General features: G+C 47.7%; 1 protein-coding gene across 1 annotated transcript in view; it reads right to left on the reverse strand.

Moving 5' to 3' along the window:
* Positions 1-17,186, reverse strand: part of ST8SIA2 (ST8 alpha-N-acetyl-neuraminide alpha-2,8-sialyltransferase 2) — a 43,880-nt gene that overhangs the window by 24,529 nt on the left and 2,165 nt on the right. Inside the window, exons 2-4 of the mRNA XM_065559268.1 lie at positions 3,825-3,887; positions 1,286-1,411; positions 444-701 (exon numbers count right to left, since the gene is read on the reverse strand). Coding sequence (XP_065415340.1) covers positions 444-701; positions 1,286-1,411; positions 3,825-3,887 — 447 coding nt within the window. The remainder of the gene's footprint in view (positions 1-443; positions 702-1,285; positions 1,412-3,824; positions 3,888-17,186) is intronic.

Below are 17,186 nucleotides of genomic sequence, written 5' to 3' on the forward strand. Positions count from 1 at the left end.
GTGTGGATGGTGTGCGTGTGTGACAGTGTGTGGTTGTGGAGTGCGTCGGGTTGTGGCGGGCAGGCTTGTGATGTTGTGCAAGGCCCGCTTCTGAGGTACTCTGGGTACATACAGCCCTGGCTCCTTTGCCGACTGTTTCCATCTTTTTGAATTCATATTAAACACTCCCCATTGGGTTTTGTTCAGTGCCCATCCTTCCCGCTCTGACAAGGGGGCTCCCTGCACTATTTAGTGCACACCGTGGGAAGGGGGAGTGTGGGCGGAGGCGGGAGGAGGGGGTTGGAATACGCAGCACTCTGTCAGTCCCCCAGTGACAGGAAAGGCTCTGTCCCAGTCGCCTGGCTCGGAGCCTGGGGGTCCCGTCCCTGGATCCCCATGTGTTTTGTGGGAGTGAGTAGGAGCCCCGCTGTATGGGAGGCATGGCCTCTCTGACCCCTCACTACCTGATCACGAAGCTGTGAGCGTCGATCTCTCTCCCGCAGCCGCTGTTCAGCAGGATCCCCGAGTTGCCCACGATGGCGCAGGTCCGGAAGCGCTTGCCCTTCAGGGGTGAGATCCTTGGCAGCAGCTCATAGAGGTTCTGGGAGACGTTCATGGTGCTGTCCCTGTCAAAGACGTAGTGGATGACGTCCCCGGGCTTCAGGGTCCCCTTCAGCACCGAGATGTCCTTCTCCGCATCCAGGAACTTCAAGATCTGTTTCCTTGGGGAAGGAAATAAAACAGATACTTGCGGCATGGCCTATGACTGCAAAGCACCCTCCTCCTGCTTGTCTATGCTCCACAGCCTGGCTGCAGAGAGACTGACGGCCTTCAGGAACCACTCAGACTTTAGCATTCCACTTGCTACCCCATGTGTGCTATAAAATGGCTTCCCACCTTAATGTATGCATCTTCCATACCCCCTTTTCCACCGGAGCAGGTCCTTAACAAGCCCATCCCTGCCGCTCTGCTCTCCGCCAGCAGGGGTCACTGTATTTACCCACAAGGTGGCAGATTTCCTTCCCCCTCAGGAGTGGCTGATCATGGTGAATCTGCAGCACACTCTGGCCCCTGCTTGTCTCCAAGAGTGGAGGCCGAAGCCTGTGTCGCTCTGTTAACGGGAAGCCACCCGGCTGAGCTGGGAATTCGTTTCCAAGCGATCGCTTACAGATATGAAGGCTAGCCCAGCAGGAGAGAAACATTTTATTTCTTTCTTGACTTCTTTAGATGATATACTGAGGCAATTTGCCAGCTTGCACTGAAGAGGACCAAATCTGTCTCTTGTCCTATAGGTAATTACCAGTACCTGATCTTCAAAGAGAGTGTCTGGTTGTGTCTCCATCTGAATGAAGCTGGTTTAATGTGCTTAATGCTTTCATTACTTCTGTCAACAACAGCTGGAGATGAAGAGCCATTTATTACTACTTCAGCTCTAGAGAAAAGAGAGACAGAGAGGGGGGAGAGACATGATCCGTTAGCTTCCCAGTGGCATCTCTAATCGCTCTGAGATGGCTGGGATTCAAACTTCTTTAGAAAAGCAAAATTGCAGTTATTACCTGAGCAGGGAAGGAAAGCCTATTTATTCTCTACTACACACACATACACAAACACAGACTTACACAAATACACACAGATTTACAGACAGACATACAAACACATGCATACATAGACAGACTGATACACACACAGACTCAACAGACAGACACACCGATATACAGACAATCACACAAACAAAAAACTCACAGAGACTTAGACAGACACGGGCACAGATTCACACGCAGAGATTCTATACACAGACAGCAAACACAGCCCTGCTCACAGATGATGACACAACCAGATACACACCCACACACACACATGCCCTTCCCACAAATGACAAATCAGATCCACCTGTTGTGGTGGGTTAAATCCACATCAGAAAAATGTGCTCTTTACTTCACCCCGGCAAGAGAAATGAATTTAGCTGAGATGCTGGGGGCATTGGTACCACTGGCAAATGCCCCATTACGAACAGCAGGGATCTTTGATAACTTTTCTTCCCTTCAGAGGAGAACAATGAGATTTCATGGCATCCACTCTGTGCTAGGGCGCCAGACCCTGGCGAATGACTGGTCGGGGAGGGCCAGAGAGCAGTCAGGTACCCAGGTGTTGCAGCTCTGGAGATGATCATTGCGAGACCCCAAACTTAATCACTGAATCAGCAAAACAATCAAGGCCCCAACAGTTCAATTCAATTTGCATCAAATGGCATAAATTATGGGAACCGCTGCATGCTTTATGTCTGCGAGCCTCCCTCCAAAAAGAATAACCGAGAGGCTCATCAGGAATCAGGGCATGTATGTGCAGCCCAGAAAAACCCTTCACACTCCAGAGTACACTGAAAAATTCACAGCCAGAGTGTTTGCTGCTAGCGAAGCAGAATGTCCCTCCTCATTGCAAGAGGCCACTCTGAGCCGGGAGAGAGTTGGCAAATGAAGAGATCTATACCCAGCAGGTAAACACCCCAGAGGGAGAGGAATTACCCCTAGAGAGCCCCCCTGGGAGACATGGAGTGAGAGTAGAAAGGGATGCTCTTGAATGTACCAGGTAAAACTGTCCTGACAGTGAGCTACGGTAGCTGGGGGCATCGTGACATAAGGCTGTGTCCATTCACAACGATGCAATGTGGGGTGCAGCAGTGCAGTGTTGATTCCATTCCTCCTGGAACGCTGGCTGCCCTATGTAGGCCATCTTGGCAGCTCACTGTCAGCCAGGAGGAGGGATAGCTCAGTGGTTTGAGCATTGGCCTACTAAACCCCATGTTATGAGTTCAATCCTCGAAGGGGCCAATTGAGAATCCAGCGCAAAATCAGTACTTGGTCCTGCTAATGAAGGCAGCGGGCTGGACTCAATGACTTTTCAGCTCTATGAGATAGGTATATCTCCATATATTATTTATTTATTAGGAGGCTTGTTTGCTTCAGGTACACATGGGGAATGATTGACAGGAGATCTCAGGCACATGTGAGGATATTTTGGGACTCCTGCTACTTAATATTTAGAGAGGCAAGTTGAATATATTTCTAGATGCTAGTTGTCACTGTGTGTGTATATACAAACTAGCAAAGTATGAGCTGCAGAGACTGCCAATAAGGATAGCTACCAATCTTGCCCTTCACCACATAATCTGATCTCCTGCAAGGCAAATTTAGAACATGCAAAACAATGCCAAAGTTAATTGGGTGGAGAAAACCTTCCTAGCAATAACTGTGATGTTTTTGTGCTTGATGCTTTTTGTATTTTGATGAAGTGTGTGGCATCACCATGTCACATTGCAGTGCAATGACACAAAGTGTCATCGAGTGTTGTCACTAAGCTACCCAATTATAGCATTTAACAATGTTGTGATGATATGGGATGATCTTGCAAATGACCTAGAAGGATGTCCCAATACCACTGAATGCCTGTAGTGCCACAGAATGACTTTGTGATGGAGTGATGTCTCCGTGTCACTGGGTGGCATTATGATGCAACAGAGTGACAGTCTGATGTCATAGAAAGAAATCCCTTTTGTAATACCACGGTGGAAAATTGCAAAGGTGGCAACTTTCCCAGTGACTTCTTTTGTACAATAAGTAACTCTCTTCCATATTTTCAGTCACTGCAACTTGCAGATCCTTGGTCATTTGCAAATAATTATTGCATTGAAGTAGAGGGGGGAGAATGATTAAGAAAATATAAAGCAGAAGGGAAAAGAACCAGATACATTTGCTAAATAAGAAGAGTACCATCCGGCAAAGAAGAAGAAGAAGATTAATAGCTGCCTTAGAGCAAAAACAAATGAACACAAAATCTAATTTACAAACCTATTAGATTTGCTATGTAAGCTGTTCACAGCTGATCTGATTGTACCTCTGCCTCCAGAATTCCTGCAAGACAAAGGAAATGCATTATTTATAAACCCAGCTCCTCTTTGCAAATCATTGTTCAACAGTCAAGAGATCCTCAAAGCTGCTACAACACTCACACTTCACACCATCCAAAATGGCAACATCTAGGGGCGGTCGGGGAGGGGGGTCTCATGCCCTTCTTCAAAGCGGTGCCCCATTGTGACTGAACCAAAATTGGGGAACGACCCCCTTCTGGTAGTCCAAAGAATCGGTTAAAAGTCATTTGCATTAACCACTTCAGAGTGCCAGAGGCTTCAAGTAAAGGGCCCGATCCTCTCATCCAGACTAGCTGCACTTGGAGCAAGACGGGGGTGAGCAGCACGGTATCTTTAAACCACCTTTATGCTACCCTGATCCTAAGGTAGGCCACGGGTCAGTCCAGCCCAGTTCCCAGCATGCCCCGTTAACTTACACTTGTGCCCCCAATGTGACAGCAACGTGCGGATCAGAGGGGAGCACGGATTCCCTGGCCACACCCTTTTTTGCCTGGCCATGCTCATATAACAGTGACTAGAAGTGGGAGTTGCATAAGAGCTAAATTTCCAGCCCATGGTCATGTGGTAGTAACGAAAAAACTCCAGATGGGCTGGAACCCGAGACCCAAACAGCTTCATAGAGAGGAAATTTGGATCCGAATCCTGATCTGAATATCACGGCTTGGGCCCATCTCCGAATAGAACTGTGCGTCTGTAGGTGCCCCTTTCACCTGAGGATCTCCTAGTACTTCATGTTAGCCCAGTTTTACAGGTGAGCTCCAGAGGCTGAGAACGTACACTGGAGTCCTCTTTTTCCTGAAACCCCATCCCATCCTGTCCTGTACCTAGAATGTTGTCAGCGTGGGCGAGGGGAAGGATTAGTTTAATGGAGGAGGTGCTTTTTAGGTTGTTTGTTTCTGGGGGTTCATACTCTGAGTTTCAAACTAACATCAAAACAGCCCAGAGCGCTAGGTTTTTGCATGATGTCTGCCACTGCCATAAATAACTCACAGAGATAGCTTTGGTCCCCCTGATGGACGACCGTCACATGGCAATGGATACAGGCCAAATCTCAGCCTTTGACAATGGATCCCAAGGGCCCATTTACAAGCCCTGGCTGGGGTGGATAGCATGACTCCAACCTGGTCCTGATCATTAACCTCCAGCAAATTCCAGTGAGTGATGAGTAACTGCTCTTTATCCTCCCCAGCCCTCCTAAGTTCAGTGCCTCAGCGGTCAGCCCTGGCCCCCATCCTTTACAACGTACAGAAGAGCACTTCAGCAGAAACGATCAGATTCCATGGCCTGCCCTGCTATCAGCATGTTGATGAGACCCCTGGCTAGACTACACCTCCCATCATGCACCTACAATGTGCCACACAGCTTAGTCAGAGGGAGGTCTGCACTGCATCATGGAAGCTGTAGTCTGGCCAGAGAGCCCAGCCCATCGGACAGAATGGTGTTATCAGGCAACCCAAATTTCAGCTCCCATGAAGCAGCATGCCACAATAGAGAAATGCAGTTTAATGTTAAACTGACTCGAAATAAATGTTTTGGGTCAGTACAGCAATCCAAAATATTACATTACCATTTGAACTGACCTGAAAGGAAATAGTTCATGTCAGTTTTCCCAATGGAAAATCAAAAATTTGCAGCAAAATCAAAATTTTTCCCCAGAAAATTTTGATTTTTCCAAAACTGCAATTTCCATCAGAAAAATTCCCAACCAGCTCTATTAATAATAACCTCACCCACTATCACAGGTGTCTGGCTCCCAGATCATCAAAGTAGTGCACAGCCTAAGGGTCACACCAAATACATCTCTGCTTCTCAAGAACTAGGTAGCAGCAGTGGCTAGGAATGCCTTCCTCTACCTCCAGGTCACCAGGAGACTTCATGCTTCTCTCTCAGAGGAGGACGTGGCAAACAAGATCCACTTCTAGACTGGACTCCTGCAACTGCTTTTATCTTGGGCTGTTAGTTAAGGCCAACCAAACATCTCCATCCTATCCAACAGTCGGCAGCCCACCTCCTGGGCGAGTCACGGGGAACACATCACGCCAGTACAGTCTCCACTGACTTCCTGTGCCCAAGACTGGCTCCAATTCAAGGTCCTGGTATTAGTCTATGAAAACCTTTGGGTCAGACTGCAATAACTTACCACAAATAGTCTCAATGAAATCACAGGGACTATTTGGTACACCCTATTATGGGCTGGACTAGATTATCCAAATTAAGCCTTGTCATTGATGATCCTGAGACCACTGCACTCACCAGAGACACAGAAACTAGATCTTCCAAAAGTCAGACTCTTGGGAGCCAGAGGTAAGCCATTTCTAGTGCTGGCTCATAGGCTGATGCACCATTCTACCAGGGGAGAGGGGGAAAAAAACAGGACAAGCGTCCAATCTGCTGACTGCAGAGCTCACTCCTTCTTTAGCCTGGCATGCTCAGGGAATTGGCCCTCTGTTCCTACTGATGCTCACTAGGAGTTGGGCATGTAACTCTCTTAGACCTATTGGAAAATAACAGCTTTAAGTCTCGTCCTCGTAGTTTTCTGTGCCCATGGCTTAGGTACTAGATGATTGTGCTCTATAAGTACTAAAGCTGCTCAAAAGATTTTTTTGAAACGTTCAGCTTTTCAACAGGACATTTTATTTAATAAAAAATTCCCTTATGGGCCTGTTTTCTCCCACAGCCCAGCTGCACCAGGCCCAAGAGGATAAGCAACAGAAGAGAGTCCTGTATCTCCAGAAAAAAATTGAGTTTGGAGTGAAAACTCAGGGAGCTGGGAGACAGGTTCCCCTCTTAATATCAAATCCCCTGAGCAGCTCATCTGGGACACGTTGGTTTGGAGCATGCCATCATATGCAGTTTCCTGCTTCCCTCCTGTAACAGCTTTTTTTATTCCTTTGACAAGTCTGAGAATCAATTGCTATTTCATCTCGTCAAGGGGATGGCAGGGCTGATTCCTTCAGAGAGCATTTATCAAGCATCCATTTTAGTAGGGTTCACCGCAGGGTGGGAGAGCAGTCTAGATTAGTGTGCAATCTGTGCATCCTTTTCAAACCCTTGTCCTTTGAAGATGCCGCCCAAATGGGATTCACGCTCCCTCACACTCTCTGTAATACAGATAGGGACTGGATTAAGGGCTTAGAGAGGGAAACGTATTTCCCTACTGCCTGAATAAGTGGTTGCCCAAAATCTCTGCGACACGCAGGAAAGGGGAATCCTTAGAAATTAGGCGATGGAGAAGACCCTGGTGGCTGGGGCTGTGTCAAGCTGAGAAGATGGTTAGTCAGCGGGAATGATGTCAGTGGAAGAACCCAGGTACTTAAGGACAAAGCTGTATTGACCCCACAGTCATGTGACAAGAGGGAATGTGAAATGTAATCCACGGCAGATGATCACCCCGAGCCACCTGCGCAGAGCTCTATTTCCAGTGCTCTCTGGTTAATGACTTGATAGGAGAATAACTTCGGGAGAAAAACAAATGATGGCTCTGCCTGCAAATATTTCTTGTACGTGCTTTTTCCCCTTTTCTCATCAGCATTTGTCAAGTTTTTCTCCTGAGGGTGGATTTAAAGCCCTCAGTTTTCTGCCAGTCATGGAGAGCGCTGCAGGCATCCGAGCCCATGCGGGATTGGAGAGGTATCCTCCCATTTACATCTCTAGCCTGAGGGCATCTAAACTAGATCTGGTGACGGCTCTCACATAAGGGAATCGCAGAAGAACTCTATGCCCTATGTCTCCAACCTGGTGGCATCTGAAATGAGGGACAAGGTGTGGCCTGATGGAAGGAGTTCAGGCAAATGTTTCATTTCCCCAGCTGAAACGTGCAGCAGATACCCAATGTGAGGACATTTGCAATGCTAGTCATGGTCACTACAGCAGGCACACAGCTGGCATAAAGGATTCTGGGTGGCACTCTCTTGAACTAGGTGGGCAGCTGAAATGCTGCTCATGGTGACTGCACCAGGCCCTGAACTGATTTCATTTATTCTTCACCATCACCTGAAGCCTCAGGTGTTGACCACTGGTTTGGCATGACATCAGGCTTGATGGACCAATGGTGTGAGCTGGGGAATCTTGTTTCCCTCCAGTGAATAAATACTATAAATATGGTTGGATTCTGCACCTTTTCCTCTTTGCAGTCTAACATTTGGATACTTTCCCCACATCTCCTCCCTGTACAGTTAAAGTCATCATGCAGCATGAACATGGTCTGCAGGGCTGCTTGTCTCTTCCCAGCTGGGTCACTGGGCAGCTCTCCAATGGTGACTGTCCAAGCAAATCTATCGTTTAGACACCGTGATCCTGACAGGCAAGAGATTTTCCCAGGTTTCTCATGCTCACAGACAACACATGCAGGGCAATACCCCAGGGCCACTCCACTTCACTGGCCTGCAGAGAGGAAAATACTAAAAGGTAGGCGGTGCTAATTAAAAGAAACAAACAAAAATTCAGCCCATTTTACGCTAGCTCATTTGATCCAGACTTAAATCTCTCAGCCTCACGTGGTAAAAACCATCCAGTATTAAAGTTATACAGAGAGATGTTGATGTAAAAAGCTTCCTAATGCTGCATGGCTGTATTCACTTATTTATCTAAGTGTTATCAGTTTGATCTTACAGTCAGCCCCACAGCATACTAACCTGCTTCCCAATTCCATTCACATAGCTCAGGTCCTTTGACTTCTGTTTGGAGATGTTTTCCAGTGACCAAGTAGCATAGATGTATGGTAGTTCTATATCATGGATGAGTATCCTGGGCCCTTTTATTTTCACTTTGAGGTGGTGGGGCTGAATTTGGGCTATGGAAGGTGTTATGTTGGCCAAGAAGCGCTGTATACAAATGTAAGGTGATATGATTTGTAAATCACAGGATGGGGAGGAAAGATTGTCCCATAGTTCAGACTCTAGAATCTAATGAATCATTTACGATGAATCATTTATTTGAAGAATTTCCTATTCACAACTTGTTTGTGACCAGCCTGCGATTTTTCTCAAAGGCACTTTTTTTCTTAAATGATTTGCTCACTCTTCTTTGGGAACCGTTCTTAGTCTGTAGCTTATTCACAAGCTTGTGATTGTGAGTGTGTTGTGAGTTTTCGATATGCAAGTTCCAATCTGCTTTGATTGGACAACTAGGTCACGTTGCATATTTGGATGAGTGGAACTCTGGAGACAGTTTTTCTGGTCCAGATTCTCAGGATTATGAATTTGAAATATACTCCAATAGCCCCTTAAAATTCAAAGTTGCAATAAACATCCTTGCCAGTCAGCTCTTTCACTAGAATATTCATGGAAAATGAACCCAAAAAAGGGCACCGTAAAAGTGAACTGGCTGAAAAATTACAAACAACGCTCAATGATCATTTTTGCAATATGCACCTTGTTCTAGTGGATCTATAGCTAGTTCTACCACAGACTTCCTGAGAGACCTTGGGCAAGCCATTTTAACTCTGTGCCTCAGTTTCTTCCCTTTGGAAAATGGAGACAATCATAGCTACATAGTCCATGGGGGTGGGGACTGTTAAACTAAATTCAAGTCCTTTGATATTCCCAGAAAACAGGTTCTATCGAGGTACAACGTATTATAGTTATAACCGATCTCAAATACTGATTCATTAAGTTCCATCACCCTCCTTTGAGCCAAGTACATTTGATCATCTCCCTGTTACAGATAGGGCAGGGAAGGTAAGTGAGTTGCCCATGGTCACCCAAGAAGACAGTGTCAGAACAGAAACTGCAGGAACAGAAACTCACCAGGGCCGGCTCCAGGCACCAGCCGAGCAAGCTCGTGCTTGGGGCGGCAGATTCTATGGGGCGGCATTCCGCCCAATCCTAGGGTAGGGTGACCAGATAGCAACTATGAAAAAACAGGACAGTGGATGGGGGGGGTAATAGGCGCCTATATAAGTAAAAGTCCCCAAAACCGGGGCTGTACCTATAAAAACAGGACATCTGGTCACCCTATCCTAGGATGGCACGGCCACTTTTTTGTTTTGTTTTGTTTGCCGATCTGGCTGCCCTGTAGGGGGCGGCGGTGCGGAGGAGGGAAGCGCCCTTCTGGGAGCGGGCTGCGCACTCCGTCTGCCCCAGCCGGTGCCAGGTCTGTAGCAAGCCCGGCAGGGCAGCCTGCGTCCTTCCCTGGCCGCCAACCGGAGCGGCGCGGAGCCCTCCCGGCAGGCGGCGCAGTGGTTGGGGCTGTGTGGCGAGCGCCCCACTGAAGCCCTGGCCGCTCCCCTTCTCTCTCTCCCCCCATTCCCTCCCCCTCACCCCCACTAGCCGGGGCACGTCTGCAGCGCAGGGAGTCCCCCTGCACCCTGGCTCCGGCCGCGCCGCAGGTTTTTTTTTTTCTCCCCCTGCTTTGCCATTCTGGCCGCCCCGATTTTTTTTTTTTTGCTTGGGGTGGCCAAAAAGCCAGAGCCAGCCCTGAAACTCACACTCACTTATACACACAAACACTCAGGCACAGATTTACACAGTGACATAAACTCATAGACAGACACACAGCCTTACAGACAGACACACAAACATATGCATACACAGACACACTAACACACACACATAGACTCAACATGCAAACACATAGATATACACACAGACAGAAAACACACACATTCTCAGACAGACACAGGGTACTATACTGACAGCAAACACAGTTCTGCTCACAGATGCTAACACACCCAGATACCATTCCTCCCCACCCCCCGACTGGGACAAATGTGCTGCTGTCTGGTGAAGGTTCGGTCTGAGTCCAGCAAGCTTGACTAGGGCTGGTTCAGCTGGGCTTCAGTTTATACATGAACCTTTCACCTGGACATATGATTCTGGCTTGAAAATTAATGTGGTTTGCCTCGCCCTGTTCTCCATTTGAGCATATCACAATACAGCACATCTGGCTCAAGATGAATTGTGGAACAGCAGTGGGTGCTGTACATGAGGAGTGAACTGAATTGACAGAACAGTGGGGGATCCAGGAATGGACTAGCAGCAGGCATCAGAAGTGAAGTGAGGTGCACTGGCAGAATTGTGCGGGGCCTAGGAATGGGACAGCAGCGGGTTCTGCAGTCAGGCTGGTTAAGGTGATTTGCAGAGCTGTGTGTGTGAAACTTGTTGGGTGCTGGCCTGCTGTATGCCTGGCTCTCACCACCTGTCTTAGTCCTAGATTTCCATAAGTACTAACCTGACTCACAAGTCAGAAATAAAATCCAAAGTCAGTAGAGAAGTGAGGGGATCAGAGAAATATTTTTGAGGCTTGAGGTCAGATATTTAAATGCCACTCCTCCCAAAGCCCAGATTTGTTACTACCATAGATACATCTTGCTCAAACCGTATCACATTTCACAACCCGCTGTAAGGAGTCAGGACATCTGATAGTGGCAGATTGTCCATCGTCGTCCTCCCCCGCCTGACTTTTCAGCAGTGGCCTTTGCACTTGTCACTGCAGGGTATGAAAAAGACCAGGATTGAGAGGACATTGGAGTAGGGGCCATTAGAGAGACTTGTCAACTCCCACTCTCCTGGCAAGTGAGGTTCCCTCTTTTGGGATTAGGAAATTGTGAATGCATTTCTCTGCTGGGATGAAGGACCTGGCAATGTGTCTCAATGAGACATTTGAAATCTCACTTACAAATATTTGAAATCTCACTTGCTCACGTTGTCACAGCTTGGCAGCCTCGGTGTTAAAACCTTCCTAAATATCAGATGCTATTTTTAGAGCTGTGAGCTTAATTCCTCCTAATGTCATGAGACTGAATTCTAGAGACTGCGTCCACGCTGAGCATTTCAGGGAAATTCCCACATTCTTGCTGTAGGGCTGATGCAGCTCCACCAGGACTAGTAACAAGGGGAGTGCTGGTGGAGATGAGCCACTGGTGAGGTCTAGAGCAGATCTAGAAGACACACTGACTTCTGAACTATGTTACAACTCCCAACTTTGCGTGCCGCAATGGAGATGCACTGGTGCTAGACCAGTGGTGGGAGAATACCCTACAACTCTCCGTGTAGACATGGCTATGCCATTCCGATACTGACTTCAGTGTAGCCACTCCAGGTCTACTGCAGTGTAAATGAGAGCAGAATTTGGCCCTCAGTTTTCTGCCTTGTCACAAATACGTGTTTGTCTCATTGCAAGTGTAACCTGAAGACACAGGAACCAAGACCCCATGCCTAGTGCCTGAGAGAGGAAAAGCTAATTACATTGACATGGAGAAATCAGTGACGAATGAGCATGAAAGGAACAAATCTAAACACAGAAGTGCAGCTGAGGTAGCCTAGAATGAGGCAATGGGAGGGAATCCTCAAACTGCCTTTCACAAGGACATGACGCTGGGATCCATTTTCATTGATGGTGATGGGAGTTATGCAGCGAAACCCCTTTTCCATTGCTTTCAAACATGCAACCCAAAGAACCAACAGATGGGGAAATGGCACTTGGTGCAACCAGAGCAGCACTTGTTATGTGTTATCTCAATCTCCTTTGGTATCTGTCTTGGCCTTTATTGGGCACCCAGCCCCAGGGCGAGCTTGGTTCTAGGTTCTTGACTCTTTCTCTTCCTAAAACTATCTTACTGTCTCTTGAACTTGTTTTAAAACAATGAGCCAGATCGATAAAAAAAGGAGGCATCTCTGAAGTGTCGGGGTTTCAGATCCACACACAGGCCCAATATAACGGCAATGGGGCATGACTTATCAGTCATTATTACTCTTGTTTTATCACTGTTTTACAGTAAAAGCAGTAGCATGCTTCAGGAAGTGGGATTATTCACACATTTCACATCACCACGCATCTATGTGTACAGCCACAGGGTTATTCCTCATTTATCCCACAGCATCTCTTTCAATAGTAGCATTGGCTCTTTTTGGAGCAAAACACCTCTGCCTGATCCCCCCATTTGCTCTTACTTAATCACAGCTGAATTTACACTAATGAAACACTCAGCAAAGGAAGACCAGAAGCAGCCACCCAGAGTTCAGAGAGAGACTTGGGTTATTTTGTTTTTTTTTAGTTTACTTGGGTAAAAAAAAAAATCCCCTGAAAACCCTAAGAGAGACTTGGACAGGACTAGAGGAAACATCACTCTAAGACCGACAGGTGCTTCACCTCTGAGACAGAAGCTGCAGATCAGAGTGCCTGGAAGACCTAAGCAGACCATGAGTGCTCCATGGACCACGGTGAGAGATCCTCTGGGCCAGAAGTGTTAGAAATTCAACACATCAAGTTGTCACTCCAGACTTGCCAACACAATCAAGGTAAAGCATACAAACATTCAGCCATCATAACTGACCCCGGAAGCCCCCCCTGTTGTTTCTTCTGCCCTACAACCACAAACAGAAAACAAACGCAATGGCAAAGCAGCCGCTAATGCTCAGTGAACACTCAGAAGCCAGACACAGTCCTGTGGTGGGATCTGAAGCTGGCCAAGCTGAGGATCTGTTGCCCAGTGAGGGAGACTCTTAACTGAGAACCCTCTGCCACTGAACCGGGAAAGCTGAGTTCCAGACAGTGGTAGCAGACAAACGGTCTAAATTTAAGGAGGCACTAACAGGGTCCCAGGGTTTAAACATTTTCACCAGCAACACCTTGCGTTGCACTTCCAGCTGAAGAAGTAGCCAAAAGAGAGCACAGACCTGGTAAGTAAGCGTAGAAACCCACACACTCAAAGGGCGAGGTGCCACTGAGTTCTGCAGCCGCGACAGCTTCCAGAAGCTGGATCAAGGGCAGGGTTACAATAATCCAGCCAGGAGGCATGGCTGGGAGAGGCCAGCTTTATGCCTGAGAGGAAAAGCCACCGTGTCCTGGAAATGGGCCCTACAGGCTGCAGTTACTCTGTGCACATCCAGATGAAGTGAGGGATTCAATGGGACTTTTAAGTCACACTAGCAAAGGGTAGCGTGCCATCCTCCATTTTCCAAGCTGGCCAAAAATCACTGGCAACACCATTCATTTGAAAGAGCAGTATATATTTTCTCTAGAACGGAGGCTGAGAGGCATGCAGTCTGGTCCAGCAGAGAAAGCGTTAATACATATTAAGCATGACTCAGTGTCAAGTGTGCACCAGGATGGCTTATTGATGAAGTCACCTGGTGTCAGCAAGGGCATGGATCCCTGCAGAACTTGCTAGGGGACACTGTCCCTTTAAACTTCACAAAGGGAACGACGTTTTTACTCTCAGTTACTGACAATAATTATTCCACCAGCCTTTGTCTCTCCCTGCAGTGAGAGGCAGAGGGGCAGGGCAATTATTTCCCATTACGCCACACTGGCTAAGGTGAATAAGAAAACAGCCACGCTCATGTCACAGCTTCCCCAAGGTGTGTTCTAGAGGGAAGCCTTACAAGGGAACTTTGCCCTGAGTATTTCAGGGGAAGCAAAGGGCACAGCACAGAGGGACCTACAGGAAGGAAATCTCTGCAAGATTAAAGTTCCAGTTGCCTGGAATCAGGCAAGTCTTTGAAAACTAAGTACCAATGTCAATTGGAAATGCCAATGCTTCATAAGGGCAACATACCAGAGAGAGGTGAATGGACTTGCCTACCCACAAAAGTTGCATTTCTTTTACTATGCCCGTATAGCCAAAGTGGTACAACCCATCTAATGTGGACACAGGTATACCACTATAAAGGCATAGCTTATTCACATACAAGGAGGGAAACTATTATCTCACTAAATAAATGATCTGGTGTCCACGGTAGAGGGTTGAACCAATATAACTTGTTGGTACAAATCCTACCCCTAATGGACATAGTGATACTGCTACAAAAACAGTGCACAGGCCATGAGGAAGAGAAAGAGAGGGATGGGCTGATGGGCCGAGCACAGCGCTGGCAGCGAGTAGTTCTTGAATTCTAAGCCTGGCACTGACGCCCTCCTTTTAATTCTTTGTCTCAGTTTGTCCCCATCTGCAGCAAGGTGGGGGGGCTAATAATATGTGGAACAGCAAGGATTGCTTGAGAAACAAACAAACCTAGTGACTGGCTTTCCCTGAAACATCTGTCACACTTCAGTAGCTCCAGCCACCCCTGCTCCTTAGCTCTCACTCTGTAGACTGATGCTGAGGACTTATTGTCCTTGGAAACAGCCTGATTTTTTTTGTCAGCTGGCCAATTATACTCACACTTTTCACTTTGAATTTAATGAGCATTTTATCCATTTGTTCTTTTACTGGGATGCTTGAGACTTCCCAGTGTTTGAGGGTGAGACAAGCAGGTTGCTCCCCTCCCACCCAACCCCTTCCCATGTGAGCCATATTCTTCTGGACAGGATGCATAGTGTATGTGTAAAAGTGGGCAAGCTGTTCTTCTCCTTAAAATAATCAAGGGGCATGTCTAAGCCAAGGAAAGACATGAGGGGAATAGAGACAGCCCCCATTTGGTTACTTGGTCCTTCCAGAGGACCCATGTCAGACAGTGCTTTCATTTCAATAGGCCAAGAAAGCTGAACAAAGAGAAAGGAGTGGATTGAGATCAGAGGAGCAGGGCTGAAACACAACCTGGGATCCAAGCATTCCTGAACTTGGAGGGTTGAAGTGCAGATCTGGATGCAAATCCAGCTTCCTACCATCTCTAATTTAGAACAACTTTGCTCTCAAAGATGCACTAAGAACTGTTGGAAAACTTGGAAACATTCTGTTTCTCTACGCTGTCCCCCTTCTATTTTGCACATTTGCAGCTAATCTCTCCTCTTCATATGCAGTGAAACACCTGGGGCTGGCCCATGTCAGCTGACCCGGGCTTGTGGGGCTCGGGCTATGGGGCCGTTTAATTGCTTTGTAGACTTTCAAGCTCAGGCTGGAGCTTGGGCTCTGGGACCCTCCCTCCTTAAGGGAGCCTCCTCCAAAGCCCAAATGTTTACACCAGGGGGTCTCAAACTTTTGTATTGGTGACCCCTTTCACACAGCAAGCCCCGGAGCACGACCCCGCTTCTAAATTAAAAACACATTTTTTAATATTTAACACTATTGTAAATGCTGGAGGCGAAGCGAGGTTTGGGGGTGGAGGCTGACAGCTTACGGCCCCCATGTAATAACCTCGTGACCCCCCGCCCTGAGAGGTTGCGACTCCCAGTTGAGAACCCATGGTCTACACCGTAATTAAATAGCCCCATAGCCCAAGCCCTGCGAGCCTGAGCCAGGTGACATGGGCCAGCCGGGGGTGTTCAATTGAAATGTAGACATACCCATCGTGTCTCCAAAAGATGCTGGAATCACACAGCCCTGAGTCCGAAAGCCAAGATTATATCCCCAGAACAGGTGCAGAAAAGACAGTAGCAACTTCCCTACATTGTCCTGTATTGTGGTAGCATCTCGGGGCTCCAATCAGGGATCAGGACCTCTTACCACAAGGCCCTGTACAAACATGTAACAAAGAGCCGGTTCCTGCCCTGTAGAGTTTACAGTCTAAGGACAACTGTGCAGATGAACCTCCGAGGACCGTTCAGTCCTTGGCCTCCTTGCAGTGGCCACCAAGGGGGCAGGCAGCGTGTCCGTTTAGATGATGTGTTTAGCTCTGGATGGAGACCAGCAAACACATTTCAGAGAGGCCAGCACCTGATAACTTTCAGTCACTGCCAACCTGTCTGGGATTTGAACGTAGAGGTGTAAGATTCCACTGTCCATTGCAACGCCCCTGATCTCGTCTTATAAACAGTTGTGTTCCAACAGGCTGGTCGTTATTCTGGACCCTGCTGCCGCTTCTGCACCTGGATTCATATGCAATCCCTCCTTTGAGGGCCCGTCCTCCTCTCCACAGCAACAAACTCAGATGCCACAGACTGGGGATACGGATCCGTCAGTAACAAGTGTCCAGTTTTCATCCAAATGTACATAACAATGAGGTCTGGGGGGGGGGGGGGAGGGCGGGGCTTAGGGGGGCATAGGGAATCCCTAATGAAAACTATGACTGATCAGTAACTCCGTAAGATGGTTTTCTGCAGTGGTGCCGGCAAGCATGAAAGAGACAGACCCCAAAGGGGTCGAAGCTGGGAGAGAGGGAAGAGGAGCAGTGGAGAAAGACAAGGGGAGAGGAAAAAGAGGACGGGGGATTAGAGCTGTCTGACTGATGGGAACAGGGCAGGGAAGAGAAGCAATGGTCCACCTAGGTCAGTATCCCTGTCTCTTGGTGACGCAAAGGAAAGTTATTGCCCTCTGTAACTCCTCCTGCCCTCAGCACCAGGAAATGCACCCAGTATAATGTAATAATAAAACCATGAAGAGGATTAATGACTTTATTTTATGGTGCCAGCTGTGTGCTAGGCACTTTGTGCTGGGAAGGAGGAGGGGAAATCTTTCCCTGCT

Source organism: Chrysemys picta, chromosome 10 (assembly GCF_011386835.1).
Source record: "Chrysemys picta bellii isolate R12L10 chromosome 10, ASM1138683v2, whole genome shotgun sequence".
Classification (NCBI taxonomy): domain Eukaryota; kingdom Metazoa; phylum Chordata; order Testudines; family Emydidae; genus Chrysemys; species Chrysemys picta.